Source organism: Neovison vison, chromosome 6, assembly GCF_020171115.1.
Source record: "Neovison vison isolate M4711 chromosome 6, ASM_NN_V1, whole genome shotgun sequence".
Taxonomy (NCBI): domain Eukaryota; kingdom Metazoa; phylum Chordata; class Mammalia; order Carnivora; family Mustelidae; genus Neogale; species Neogale vison.
In genome coordinates, this window is record NC_058096.1 from 177,676,804 (window position 1) to 177,692,002 (window position 15,199).

A 15,199-nucleotide genomic window follows, 5' to 3' on the forward strand; every position below is an offset into this window, starting at 1 on the left:
CACCCTGGGCAGGAGTCTACCTCATAAGAGGGGGGAGACGATAGGGGGAAGAGAAATAGGACAGAGGTCCACTCAAACCTGTTAGTTTATAGAGTGTGGCTTTTTACACACCAAGGGGTGCTGATAACATGGTTAAAATATGCCACTGGTATTAAAAAACAGCAACAACAACAAAAAAAGTCACGAGGATGATCGTTAAGGTGAATAAACACTGTTCATTAACCCATAGTCTTGTTCTTTAAGGGACCCAGGGTCCTTGGAAGGGCTCTGAGGCAGAGCCCACTCTCAAGTTAACCAACCCACCTTAGGATAAAAATCAAACGGAGATTTCCACTGATGGAACCTGTTGTTTCTTACAGATAATGCCTCAAGGCATAAACTAAGAAATTACAAAGATGTTGGGAAAAGACTGTGGGATCCTGGTACGTCTGAGCTTTTTGAGGGCAGAAGGGTCACGACCCTTCCAGCCCACGGTGGACACCCTGCTGGTGCTTGTGGTACAGAAGATGATCGGAGAAATTCTTACGCAAAACAAGTGTCAGGAAGTACGACTGAACCCACAGACTTTAGAAAGATCAGAACAGGACTCTAATGCATGACCTTGTACTCATCAAAGTCAAAAACCAGGCCAGCATCTGCTTCTTAATGAACAGGTACTTTGTCTGGTCAGCAGGGCTCCACAGTCGACCACCCCAGAGTGAGAGGCTGCTTACTTGCAAATGAAGCCACCGCTTTCGCACTTTCTCCTGGCATCTGTGTTCTCTGGGAAAAGCAGCTCAGGTCTGTGGAGCACATCCACGAGCACAGATAACTCTGCCTGGACCAGGGGTCTTAGACGGTCCTCCAGAGCCGAGACGATGTCCTGGAACGGAAGTACAGCTTTGGTGAGCAGCTCAGGCCGAGGCTGACTACAGGAGAGTAAGAACATTCATTTCTGACCTCAAAAATGACCACAACCTAGGCTAGGTTAGAGCGTCGTTAGTGCTGTCTGATATTTATCGCAAATTACTAAACATTGCCCCAGGGGTATCTGAAGCCATAGCCCCTGAAGTGGAGAATGAGGTAAAAACAACACCCCCAGCCCTTCTATTGTGATGACCCTTATGCCACTCAAGGGGTCATTCCACATATTTTAAAGTATGATGCAAAAAGTACACTCGACAACATGGAAAAATGACTACAATATGAATGCAAAAAAATGGTTAAACAATAGCATGGAGTATATGATCCGATTTTCTTTAGAAACAACATCAGTACCTAAGGATATATACCAAATATCAGCAAAACATCACTACTGGTTTTCTCTGGGTGGTGGGATTGCAGGTGATTCCAATTTTCTTCCATAAATGGGTACTTGGGAGTACAGTCAAATTACTTCCAATGAGCATGAATTATTCATATAATAAAAAGTCATACCAAAATGAGCACACAAATGAATGAACATGCTGTATCAACATGCTAAATACATGTACCCTGATAGCATGATGGTCTTCAAATGCAAAACACATAGCTGTAGGAGAGGAAAACAGAGAGAAGTTGAAAGAGCAGCAAAACCAACACAACAAACACCATATAAAGGCAAATGGCAGAAAACAGATGAGAAATTATCTTCAAAAGATGCTACAGTCTGCTGGATGGCTTGGTGACTCAGAACCTAACTAGAAGCCTTGCTAACCAAGATGGGAGCTGAACACAGCATGATAGATAATAGAGGAAGGCCTAGTAAACCAAGGAGATTTTCAAGGGAAGGTCACTTAAATGACCTTTAAGTCATTCAACGTAACTGTAGACCCAAATTTCATAGAGAATGGTCAATAAAGAATTGATTTAACTGTTACCCCAAAACTAAAACTAAAGAATGTGAATATTATTTATTTTATACTGAACAAAAATTTTAATCACTAAATAATATTTAGGATGCATAAAGAATGCATGCATCGATCAAATTATTTTAGGGGGAAGGGCAATTTTTCCAGCAAGAGTACACTACAGTATCCCTTAATTCATACTGACATTCACAACACAGTCAAAAAGAGGGTCATTTTTTTAAAAAAAAAATCTGTTTCTTCTTTGAAAGCACCCAAAGTTTTCTTCTTCAGTAGTTATCAGCCCTCACTCTGGCAAACCTTTGTCTATAGCATTTGCAGGGGGTTGAAGCAGTTCTTCAAAATCATATTCATAAAATCCTGCATCTTTTGCAAGGTTTGAACTTTACACTGCAATTGATTTGCATTGTATTGACAAATGTTTAGCATTCAGCAATCGAGGAGAGGCCAACAGACAAGGATGGTGAAGCAATGGGTAGGGAAAGATGCTGGTGTTAAGTGAGGGGATGTCTCAATGGAGATTAATTATATAAGCAGTCAGGCTGCAAGTGAATGTTCTTATATTATGATAACTTCTGCTGTCCTAGGCAATCTTACACTACAGGGACTCAGACAATAAATCACAGCATAATGAGGATCCTTTCAGCCACTACTCAAGTCTTCATAACAAGCATTAGCTAGGCTTACATATTTTAGTTTATTCCTCAAGAATATGCATAATAAATCTGGGAACTGGTGTGTTTGGCTGCAGATAATTTATTTAGTCTGAACAGTAAAAAATACTGTGCATTCAAACAATTATGAGTCTATAATATCCCTTCACTTTAAAAATACAGTGGAGTCAGGAAGCACTCTATTTGAATTAAATTACCTTTAAGACTGGGTCTGTCAGAGGAAGGGTGGAATTCTTTCCCTGACCTAAGAACTCCTTCCTACTTCCCCAGCTCCATGGGCTTCCAGCCACACTAACCTTCCTTTGGTCTTCAAATGCATCACATTCTGTCCCATAAAAAGTTCTTTTCATATACGTTACCCTCCCTCCTATTCCTTTTTTTAAGTAAGTCCTATATTCCTCTGATCTTGGTTCAAACATCACTCCTCAGCAAAGCCTAGGATCACCATCCCAGCTCAGGACAAGATGAGGTTCCTCAGCAACTCTCCATAGCACTACTCATTTGTGGTTTTGATCACCATTGCATTCTAGTGCCCACCATGAGTAAAGCTAATAAATGCATCTGTAGGCAGGTTATATAACCTCACAGAGATTCATTATTACAGTCCTAACAGCAATGACAGCAACAGTAATAATAATAGCAGCTGTCATTTATCACGTGCTCACTACACGCCAGGCTCTATCCTATGCCGTTTACATGAACTGTATTTTTCCAAAATGGCCACTGCAATATATCTTCTCTTGCACGTCCTTCTTACACTGCATCACTGACATTCATTCTTCCCATCATATGGTGGACTATGTCCCCTTCCCTTGAACCTCAGTGGACATTTGTGAGTGTCTTGACCAAGAGAATTTGACAAAAGTGATGCTATGTGTGCCTTAAAGTCATTATAGCTTTCGTTGTCTCTCTCTCTCTCTGAGATGCTGATCTTGGGACCCAGCCACCATGCTACAAGCAAGCACCGACCACATGTGGAAACTGCATGGAGAAGCTTCAGCTCACAACGCCAGCTTGGGGGGGGGGTCCCAACATCAACGGCCAAACATGTGCAAGATTCCTAGATGAGTCCAACCGCAGCTGCCTTCTCACTGCAACTGCATTTAAGACCCTGAGCAAGAAACACCTTAGCGAGCCTAGCCAACCTAGGTAGGACAGCAGAAAAGAAGGAAATAATGGCTGTTGTGATTTGTTAAGCAGGCAAATGTGTTCTGATAACGGGAATGGTTACCAGCCTTGTAATCCTTACATCCACCCCTTGAGGTAGGTGTTACTATTATCCTACTTCACAGATGGGAAAACCAAAGCATAGAGCAATAAAGTAACCTTTCCGAGGACACAGCATTTCTAAGCAATGGCGTCAGGACTTGACCGCAGGCGCTGGCCTGAGATCATGCCCTTAACCACTGCAGCAGGCCCATCTGAAGTGTCTGAGAATCTCCGACAATGGCCCATGCACTTCCTGTAAGAAACTCCCTTAAAGAGCTTGCTAAAGGAAGGTGCTCACGTTAAGATGTATGTTTAAGTGTTTCACATACCCCTAATACTCACTATTCTTCCCTTAATAAAGGGACAGATCTCTTCCTAGGTGCTAAGAAAAAAAGTACAATCCAGGTAGAATTTAGGAACATTTTTATTTTCAGTTGTCTCGGTCTGATAGAACACTCTTTTCTCGGCATTATTAGACTAGTTTACCTGCTAAATCAAGAGGCTAAATATCCCAGGGTGATTTAAAAAACAAACAAACAACCAAACAAAAAAAACATGGAGCCCTCATGCCCTTATTCTAAGTACCCCTTTGTAATACTTAAATATTCCTTCCTGGTAAGAGCAGAGTCCCCATTCTACATAAAGAAATCCGTACATCTATGAACCTTTGGAGTCCATGACTTTGTGAGGAGCTTTCCATTTCCCAAGTAGCTTTGCATTCTCGGTCCTATGTCTGTTACGATGCTTGACTATCCACTCACATGCCAACATCTCTCTATGGTCCATTTTGGTTTTTCTCTGGCTCATGGAAGCACTGCTGTGTGGGAACCACCTTAGGCCTGGTTCAGGTTCACTCCTCTCTGGGTCAGGCATTACCTGCAATCTCTCAATGATATTCCGGTAGTCTCTAGAAGCCGCCAGAACAGAGTCTCTGCGAGCCGCATTGCGGGCAGTCAGCCGCCAGTTCATGGCAGTTTTCTGTACGATGTTGTGGGACTTCAGAAAGAGGTTGTTGACTTGGCTGTCCAGGTCCACAGGAATAGCAATGGCCCGGCTCTTAGCTACAGGGAAGAAAGATGACTTGTGAGACTCCAACTTGGGGAAGAGATGCCCCAAAGACAGACTTAACTCCTCCATCATCCTTCAGGCAGATTTTTCCGAGCCGTAACATGTCACTTGCATGGCAATGAGTATGAACGCTGAGGAGCTCAAATGAATTTGACCATCCTTAGGTCAGCAATTTTCAGTGTGAAAATTCTTGGGGGCAGTAGCTCTGAGGATTAACATGTTCTAAGGTCAAACTTTGGGCAAGTCAAAGTTAAACTCCATTGGGTTTCCTCAATAATTGGCATCCTAAGGCCTCTCTTGTGTTCATATATGTAAAGAATTATGAAGACAGGGAACTCATTTGGCTATTTTTCTAAAAATCCTCTATCGGTGGTATTCTACACAACAATCTACAAAATGCCAATTTAAGCCAAACATAATACAAACGATGATATTTACAATAACATAAGCTATTCTTTCCATTTAGGCTCGTGTCTTCCCCTCTTAAACTCCAGGCTAATCATGAGGAAAGGAAAAATCAAACCCACAGCAGGGATATTCTACAGGACACCTGACCAGCACTCTTCAAGACTGTTAATGTCATAAAAAACAAGGAAAGTCCGAGGTACTTTTGCAGCCCAGAGGAGACTAGAGAGGATCACAACTAAAGACAACATGGGACCCTAGACTGAATCCTGGAACAGATGAAGGACATTGATGGAAAAAGTGGTGCCAAGTCTGGAGTTTATGTCATAGCAATGGGCCAATATCAGTTTTGTAGTTTTGACAAAAATATTCTGGTGTTGCAAGATGTTGACAGCAGGGGAAACTGGGTGAGGGGCATATGGGAACTCTGTGTGTTCCCCTGGCAACCTTCCTATATGTCTAAAATTCATCCAAAATAAAAAGCGTAATTAAAGAAGGAAAATAACCACGACCAACAATCCTTTTTTTTCATACGGAAAATCCAACAACCTCCAAAAAGCAAGACAACAACCGCCTATCTTTAATGGTTCATATGACCAGAAGCAAAGAAGAGGTGCCATATTACCTGTATCTAACTGTAAAAACAAAGCTAGCACACTGGAAGAAGCAATCTGAGAAGCAATTGTTTAAATCCAATTAAAAACAAAAACAAAAACAAAAAAACCTAGTGTGGGTTAAGGAACCATCAGCCAGCCAACGAATTTTAACAATTTAATAAAACAAGTGAGAAATTTGGGGAAGAAGATAAGAATAATACAAAAAAAAAAAAAAAAAACCCACAAAAAACCAGGATGCACAGCATATACTCAGCTAGAAGTAATGTGCACCAGATACCCCCTTCTGAAGATAAACCATAAAAAACAGTGAACTTTGGTGTGATTTTAGTCAGGAGGAGGCATTCCCCAAGAGGCATATGTCTGAATTCCTGGGGGGCTGTGCTGTTTTCATGCCCTGCCACTTAAAAGACATCCCCTCCCTCTGTCTTTTCTCGTCAGTTTCAAGCCAATTAAAACATTTCATCTCCCTAATGAGCACTGAGCTGGTCAGCTGGGCAACCTGCCCGAATTTTACTCAACAACTTCATGACGCATAACCCTCTGAGGGCAGAAGAGTGAGTTCTGGGGATACTGCCTCAGAGCCTTGGCTCTGGGGTATCACGTCATGACCCTAAAGCGTACACACTTTCAAAAGCCTCATCTCTTATTATGAAATAGAGCAGCGTAGATAATAAAAAGACACCAACACCTACCATGTGAGAGTCAAGGAAATCAGGATGGGAGGACTGACATCAGGGAAGTCACCCTAAGAGACAGCATCTGTATTTGCTGGGCAACTACTCAACAGTGCCGAGAACCTCACCTGTTTCTGCTGCTGCTCTCAAGGGATGGAAATAGCTACTACAGGGAGAGAACTCTTAAATTTAGGCACGCAGGGGAACTCCTTGCTTAACATTTATTAAGGGGAACAGGGCCAAGAAATAGAGCCTGCTTAAGTCCGGGTGAAGGGAGCAGTAATTTTTAAGACTTCCTTTCAAAGCTGCCAGAGAGGTGACAAGTAAGGGGTGGGGAAGAGGGGATGGAGCACCATTTATCATTGAGTCAAAAGGGGATCAGTGCACCATTTCTGAGAAAGGATGTTCCCTGGGCTTGTACTTCATAGGAAGAAAGTTTCCATACGGTCAAATACACTTATTGGAGTAAACAAATTCATTTCTTGCCTGAGAGATTTCCCAGAGCCTTCAATTAGCTTGTGTGCCCTGGGACTTGCCAAGAGTTGCCTCACACTGAACCATGCACTCTTACTTTTTCAAAGGCTAGCTTTCTTTGGGACTTACTGGCTCTTGACTTTGGAAGATGCTGGCTTGGTAGATGAAAGCAAGGGTTAGCAATCAAGATTTCCATTCCAGTTCTGCCTCTGCAACATCCTGCATGCAGAACTTCAGAAGAGCTATAACAGGCGCTTGAGAAATGGCTATCTCTAGTCCTGGCAGGGAGTTCATTTTCATCACGTTCAGTCCAAACTGCACGATACCTTACCTACATCAGAGAGCACCCGGATACAGCTCTCCACGGAGGCTTTTTGGCTCGGCATCAACCAGTTGCAGTGGTAAACCCTGAACACGCCTTGCAACAGTTGCACAAAGACCGGCTGGCGAGTCTGCAAGGAAGAGAGGCCGAGAGGCGGGCAGTATGACGTTTCTGCAGATCACGGATATGCCCGTCAGAAACAGACATTGCACTGAATGGTGGGTTAAGAGTAACGGACCCTTTGCAAGAGTGAGAAGGGGGTCACCAGTTATCAGCAGGATTCTAGAAGTTGCCTAGCCTAAGGAAGAAAAAAATCAGAAGCATTTTAATTTAAGGGCATCTATAAACTTGATGCCAACTGAGTCTGACCAGAAGAACAAACCAGTGAATCAATGTGAAAACTGGTATTATTGTCCGGTTACCAACTGGCAGTATGACGTCAGGCAAATTACCTCATGTCGCTGAGTTGTTTTTTTTTTTTCTTTTTTTAAGATTTTATTTATTGCTTTGAAAGAGGGACAGTTCACAAGTAGGTGGGTGCGGGGGTGGGGGGAGGGAAGCAGGCTCCCCGCGGAGCAGGGAGCCTGATGAGGGGCTCAATCCCACAACCCTGAGATCATGACCTCAGCCAAAGGCAGAGGCTTAACCCAACTGAGCCATCCATGTCTCTGAGCTTTAACTTCACCTAATAAAATATAAAATATATAAAATCAGTGGACTGAGGCAGATTAACCCAAAGTTCCTTCCAGATGTTATTTCCTATAAGCAGAACCTCTACTTTTAACCAGAAAAAACAAACTGATGAGTGGATCTCACCAAGAATGTTTACTTATTTGTAGCAGTGTCTTCAGTGATATAAGCAGCAGACAGTTCGGATGGTTACTCATTCAAAGTATTCATTTACTACGGAATGGTTAACGATATGGTAGAATCTATTCCTAGGACGGTACAAATGTGTACTCTTTTTATTAAAGTAATAGAACTCTAACATTTACTTCCTCAGTTTGACAGTGCTTTCTGAATGCATTTCAAACTTATAATTATGGTCTCCACCCAAAGCTACCCGGGTCATGGTAGCTTTGACCTGCAAGGCAAACTTCACTGTGTACAGTGAGCTCCTCCATGGGTTTTCAGTCTGGGGAAAGAGGACTTACATAGTCCCTCCACAACACAGTGGAAGTTAATATAGCAAAGAAAAAAAGCATTAAAAAACTCTAGAAAGGTTTCTGAGATAGAAGAAAAACAACAGAAAGTGCTGGGGTGAGGGGGAAGAAACTCTATTAGAAGAAAGTACAATAGGTCAATAAAAATTCAGAACCTCTGCTATGAACAATGTTCAGGTAACTTACACTTATTAGGTGCCACATTTGGGGACTCAACTAACAATCCTGTGGCAAACAAACTGCCTTAATGCTATACATACAAAATGGAGGCCCAGAAAGCTTAAAAGAAAGTAGACTGAAGAACGGACAAGTGGCGGCAGAGCAGAGTCGACGTCAGAGCTCTCTGACGCCAACAACTTGTGCTCTTTCCACCAAGGTCACCCGCAAACCAGGATCTCACTGCTTTCTTCAGGAAGTACTTTCTGTGCCACATGCCAAGGGCTAAGGGCTTTTTGCCTCTCACTGAACCCTCCCCAAGACCCAGAGAAGTCAAGAGTGGAATTATAATCCACCCCACTGGCTCCTATGTGCTAGAGTTGGGATGAGAACCCAACACCCAAATTCAAAGAGTATCTCTGAATTCAAAATTCAAAAAGTGTCTTTGACTAAATTAATTCAATGGAACCAGTGTTTATTAGGCTCTGTTCTTCTGACCTCTGGAAAAACAAAAAATGAATTGGCCAGAATAGCTTCCATTAGGCATCACTTCACTTGACCTCATGGCTGCCCAACACCTTCTACATATAATCCTCCCTGTTCTTGGATCCTGAAGCCCTGCTTGTTCCTTGAATCCCATCCTACGTGCGGGATAGAGTGAAGTGAAAACCTTCCTCTGGCTTCTTGAGTATCTTGTCTCTAGCTATTTGTGCTGTGCCCAGTCCCCTCTAGTAAACCATTTCATTTTCTGGGCCACGACTTCAAGGAGCCAATGTATAAATCTGGATTCTGCCACTCCATTCTCTTGAATCTCACCGATTCATTTACTTACTCAATGAGTCAGCAGCTACTAGGTTCCGAGCACAAAGCGAGGCACAGGGAGAGAGCAGTGTCACAGACAACTGTGCACCTAAGACATAACCACGTCCTTCTTACCGTAGCTGACAGTCTAGCAGGGAAAAGCACAAGTTCCTATTCACTAAGCCTCTCCTACGCACCAGGCATTATGCTAGATGTTTCATAAAACATGATTTCTTGTGCTCACAATAACCTGTATGGCGGATACTACATTTCTGCTTCAAATGCAAGCCAAGAGGTTCGGAAGTTCAGTGGCCAAGGGAAGTCCACAGAGCCAGTAAGGGACAGAGTGAGGATTTGAGACCAGCTTTATCCCGCTCTAAAGCCTCCAAAATTCTATTTTTCCTCTCTGGATCCCATAGTTCCAGCTGCTCCACGGACATGCCACGGGCAACATAAATGCAAATTCAACAGACAAACCCAAATTCACCATTTCCCTTCCTCATATGTTTGGGCTGAATGAAAAGAAGGAAACAAACAAACAAACAACAACAAAAAATAAACAAGGAAGGAAGCCAGGAAGGAAGTAAAAATCTAGCTGGGGAAATGAGGCATATGTTTCTCAGCATATAAACAAAATAAAACAGACTATGAGAGATCCAAAAATAATATTCCTTGAAAATAAATGTCCTAGAAATTCGTAAGCTACCCCTTAAAAAACAAAGCTAAAACCACTTTACACTTTGTATTCTAAGTATATATAGATTACCTGGGTATTGCTAGGAACTTATAACATTTATATTGAAGATTCATCTCTCTGACAAGTCTGGCTTATTAGGTGGTCCAAAAACTGGCTTCAGAGTAAGGCAGTATGAGGAGGCAGGAGTGACCAAAATAGAAAACCAAAACTCAAGTTCCTGTTTAATGGTTTTCCAATTAATGTGACTGATTTACTTTGACATTTTGGTTTTGCAATACTGTTTCACAATCTATAGGAGAATAGGCATTGCTGTGGTGATTGTCACTTGAAATTACAAAAGAAGCGAGTCTAATCTTAGTAACCAAAGCATCTTCCCTAGCTGGCTCTCTGTGTAATAGTACTTGGTGAGGAGCATGTTCTGGTCTCTAGGAACTCATGTGCTTGGGATCCAACCAGTTTCCGCTCCCCAATTACTCATGAACAAGTACAGACATTTGAAAGGCAATCCTTCTAACTCTGGGATACTTTCGCTTAACTGCTAGCTTTCATAGCTATTTCTAATTAAACAGAAGGTTACCAGTAGTCCCAAGGAAAGGTATCTCAATAAAAAAATTCTGTAATTCAAGTTTTTGCATCAGAAAGAAGCAGGCTAAAATCATGGTTATGCCACCTAATGGCTGTGACCCTGACTGAGCACGGTAATTAAACTTTCTGAGCCTCAGTTTACACAGCTGAAAATGGGAAAAGTATTATCTACCTCATGGGCTGTATTAGATTCATACGAACTCTTTGCATATTAATGAACTATAGCAGTATCTAATTAATGCATCAGGGAATATTATACTGACCAAGAATCACCCTTCCCTTAGAGCATTTACCTTCATTAGGATTATGTCTATACTCCAGCAACCCCAGGCCACCCATCAACCCCAGGACAGCCTCTACCTCCTCCTATGACAAGAAGGGTTAGTATTTCTCTTCTGACTGCTGGAGACCAAGATTAGATTTTATCCTGCAGCAAGACTCACACAGCGGTTAACCCAGGTTTACGTTATAAAGAGAAGGATGATTTTTTTCCAAGTCAAAGAATGACATCATCTCCCAGATCCATGGATTCCTACCTTTGGACCTGGTGGAAATCCTGACACGGGGCCATGATGGTACACAGTCCCAGGAGTGCCACGCATGAAGGCATGCATACGCCAGCAGCACCCCCGGCTGGCTGCACGACTTCTCACACTAGCCCCTCACCATGTTGGGTGAACTCCAGGCACACACTTGGGAGATAGAATTGAGATCTCCAAATGTGTTTTTAAGAAGCATTAATAACAGGGGAGCACCTATCTGAAAGCTGCGTCTCCTTCTTCTAAGATTAGAGGGGAGGAATCAACAAGAAGGAAGGGGGAAGAAAAAGCATCTTAAGGGGCTAAAAATCAACAACCAATAGAATCATCTGGTTTAGGACAACATCCTTAGGTGCTTCTTTAGTCAAGGGACCCTCCCCACCGCCACAACAGCAGGAAAAGCATCTTGTCCGAAAGCTCTGCAGAACGGCTCACGGACAGCTGCTCACTGCCAAATCCGGGCGGACAGCCACCGCCACAGTTCAGCTGTGAATGCCCTACCCTTGCCCTTCTTACCTGCAGCGTCGTGCTCTGGTCCGAGAAGGGAGAACTGAAGAAAGTGGTGACGATGCTCATGACAATTTCAGTAACATACTTCTCCAAAATGGAGTCTGCGTGTTTCCGGTCACTGGTGTTGTTACAGGCCTGCAAGGCAATTGGACGTTTCAGACATGGCACCAAAACCTGCAGGTCAGTTGTAGGATTAAGAAATCTGGGGCCACTACTGCCGATTACCCCCTTAACAAATGAAAGGGAAAGGCTTGCAGGTTGATACGTCTCCCTCTTAGGAATTACAGTAGTAACAACAGTAAATCATGCAGGAGAAGCTAATCCACTCAGGCATCACATAAAGACACACAAAACCGGGATGGCACCTAAAGGGCCATTGCTTCCCAATTCCTAGCCATGTGTGGCAAATCTAAAACCTTTAAAAGGCAGCTTAAGGCATAGTCACTACAGTTATCTATACTGTCCCCTAAAAGCAAATTGTCCTTCTGGTGAAGTCATTCATCTCTTGTCAGCTATGGTTTCCTATCCATGTAATCAAGAGAATCAAATACATCAGTGAGGTCCATTGTGTGTGATGCTCTCCAAATCTACAAACTTTCACACACTCTTTCATTCAGTAGAAATATTAATATAAAGTTGTCACATCACTATGTTGTACAGTGGAACTAATGTCAAATTGTGTGTCAACTAGACTTCAATTTTTAAAAAGTTAAGGATATGCAATGCTGTTGAAAGTAGTGGGCTGTAAATCAGAGTCACGGACTCTAAGTTTTGGGGTAAGGAGAGACTTCAGATTTTACTTACATTCTACTTAATTATGCAGCTTAAAATAAGATCAGACATTTAGAGGGAATGGTTTAGAAAATACATGCTTAAAAATCAAGTTTTATGGGGCGCCTGGGTGGCTCAGTGGATTAAAGCCTCTGCCTTTGGCTCAGGTCATGATCCCAGGGTCCTGGGATCAAGCCCCACATTGGGTTCTCTGCTAGGCAGGGAGCCTGCTTCCTCCTCTCTCTCTGCCTGCCTCTCTGTCTACTTGTGTCTGTCAAATAGATAAATAAATAATATTTTTAAAAAAATCAAGTTTTATTACCAAATTCATTACTTACACAGTTTGGGACATTAACATTACTTATAAAAATTTATGAAGGGCAAAAAAGAATCAAGTTTTTATTAACTAACTACCATGTTCTAAGCTTAATGCTGAGCAGTTTGTAGACAAATTCAGAAAATGAAATTAGCAACTGATTTTACATTTCTGAATAATGTAATGTAGAGGTCAGCAAAGTTAAGGGCTGGTGGCTGCTTTTATAAATAAAGTTTTATTGGAACACAGCCATGCCCACATGTATACATATTGTCATGGCTGCTTTCAAACTACCAAGGCAGAGTTGTGATACAGAACAGATGGCTCACAAAGCTGAACGTGTTTAATATCTGGTCCTTTATGGAAAACTTTGCTCAGCCTGATTCAAAAAAAGAAAGAAAGAAAAAAAGAAAAAACAAAAAAACAAAGCAGGGGTCCCTGGGTGGCTCAGTCAGTAAAGCCTCTGACTCTTGACTCCACTCAGGTCTTGCTCTCAGGGTCATGAGTTCAAGCCCCACATTGGGCTCCACACTGGGTATAGTCTATTTTTTAAAAAAAAATTTTTTTTAAACATAAAATTAAAATAAAACAAAACATGCCTTTCTTTCCAATCTCTAAAATCCCAGATTTATGGGATTAAAAGAGACTAGGAGGAATTTGACATTTAAAAATATATATATATGTCTGTGATACCAATACCTGAGTACTATTAAATAAAGTCCTCAATCGGGAAGAAAACAAGTTCCTATAGGTTCCTTGTCTTACACTGGTAACTGTACATTCAAGCAGAAATTATCATAGTCTAGGACTCTAGAGTGCACTTTTCTTTTCAACACGTGTCCAAAATTAAGGTTCATCTTACAATTATTCTTTCTTGGTTGCCACCACCTCTCCCCTAAATCCACCATCACAAAACTTCTAGTGTATCTATGGTGTGCCTTGTCAGGCAGTAGGTCTTACAGCCTTAAGATTAATGTTAAGCTTCGAGCAAAACCAAATCAAGAGTATGAAGCCCAGTTCAATGGCTGGTCGGGAAAGCAGATCCAAAGGGAAGTGCTTCGCAGGATCCTCGACACCAGACGGAAGGAGAGAAATGCTCAAGCTTAGGACGGTGTCCTTCAAGGAGACATAGTGTCAAGGAAAAGAAAACTTTTAAATCTGATTGTAGTATGTCTCAGATTTTTTAAAAAAGATTTTATTTATTTATTTGACAGAGCGAGAGATCATAAGCAGGCAGAGAGGCAGGCAGAGAGAGAAGGGGAAGCAGGCTCCCCACTGAGCAGGGAGTCCGATGTGGAGCTCGATACCAGGACCCTAAGACCATGATCTGAGCCAAAGGCAGAGGCTTAACCCAGTGAGCCACCCAGGCGCCCCATGTCTCAGATTATTATTCACAGATCAATCCATAAAGGATGAAGTGAAAAGCAGAAATGATCCATCCTCCCTGACACATGACACATAAAATCTATTCTCTGTTAGGAGTAAAAGGTAGAAAGGAATGAGACATATGCGAGGCCAAGAAACACATCTGCCTCCCTGTGCCACACATTAATGAGTTGACATTATGAGGCTATTTTTCTTATGCCTGCATAAGGATGTCCAGACACACTCGTACACACACACTTGCGCTCTGCTGCTCAGTTCCAGAGAGCCTTACCCTGCAGATGTCTACAAGGAAATTCTCAAACAATTTCCACATGTGATTGCTGGTGTAAATCTCCTTCATTTCCACCTCCGTATCCACATAGCAGTGATTAAGGAAGTTAATGTATGCAATTTTAACCTGAAGACAGAAACAGACTTCTATGAAAAATTGATTTGGTATACATGGAATAAGAGAAACGCAAATCAAAACTATGTCAGAACACGCTTTTCACCTATCAGATAAGAGTCCAGAAGTCTAAGTAGACAAGGCTGTGAGAAAAAGGCAATCTTGTCATTTCCTCCTTCATGAGAATCACCAGTTATTATCATCTCATTATAGTCTCATAAGCCTGTTAAACAGCCATGCAGGGCAATTACAGAACATCCACACAATAAAACTTTTATGTAACTATAAAAAAGGAATGTGGAATCTCTATGAATTGATACAAAAAGAAGAACAGTGTATCCAGAATGTCACCTTTTGTATTAAAAAATAAATTAAAAGGGCATGGAGGAATGAAGAACATATATTTATATTTGTTTATATGCAGAATTCTAGACGATGCACAAGAACATAATAAATGATTTTCTGTGGGGTGGGAGGGAGCAGATTAGGAGACTTTTCATAGTTTACTCCTTTATAGTCTCTGCTATTTGAACTTTTCAAAAAAATTATCTAAAAACATACTAGCATATATATGATACATACTATATATACTGTATACAAATATATGTATATTTAGTTTAA

At 41.8% G+C, this 15,199-nt stretch overlaps 1 protein-coding gene across 6 annotated transcripts in view; it reads right to left on the bottom strand.

The window, feature by feature from the left end:
• Positions 1-15,199, bottom strand: part of ITPR1 (inositol 1,4,5-trisphosphate receptor type 1) — a 328,468-nt gene that overhangs the window by 128,500 nt on the left and 184,769 nt on the right. For all 6 annotated transcript variants that reach the window (XM_044253119.1, XM_044253118.1, XM_044253116.1 and 3 more), the window contains 5 exons: positions 14,465-14,590; positions 11,727-11,855; positions 7,279-7,399; positions 4,586-4,770; positions 714-862 (listed from right to left, as the gene is read on the bottom strand). In XM_044253119.1, the coding sequence (XP_044109054.1) occupies positions 714-862; positions 4,586-4,770; positions 7,279-7,399; positions 11,727-11,855; positions 14,465-14,590 (710 nt within the window). The remainder of the gene's footprint in view (positions 1-713; positions 863-4,585; positions 4,771-7,278; positions 7,400-11,726; positions 11,856-14,464; positions 14,591-15,199) is intronic.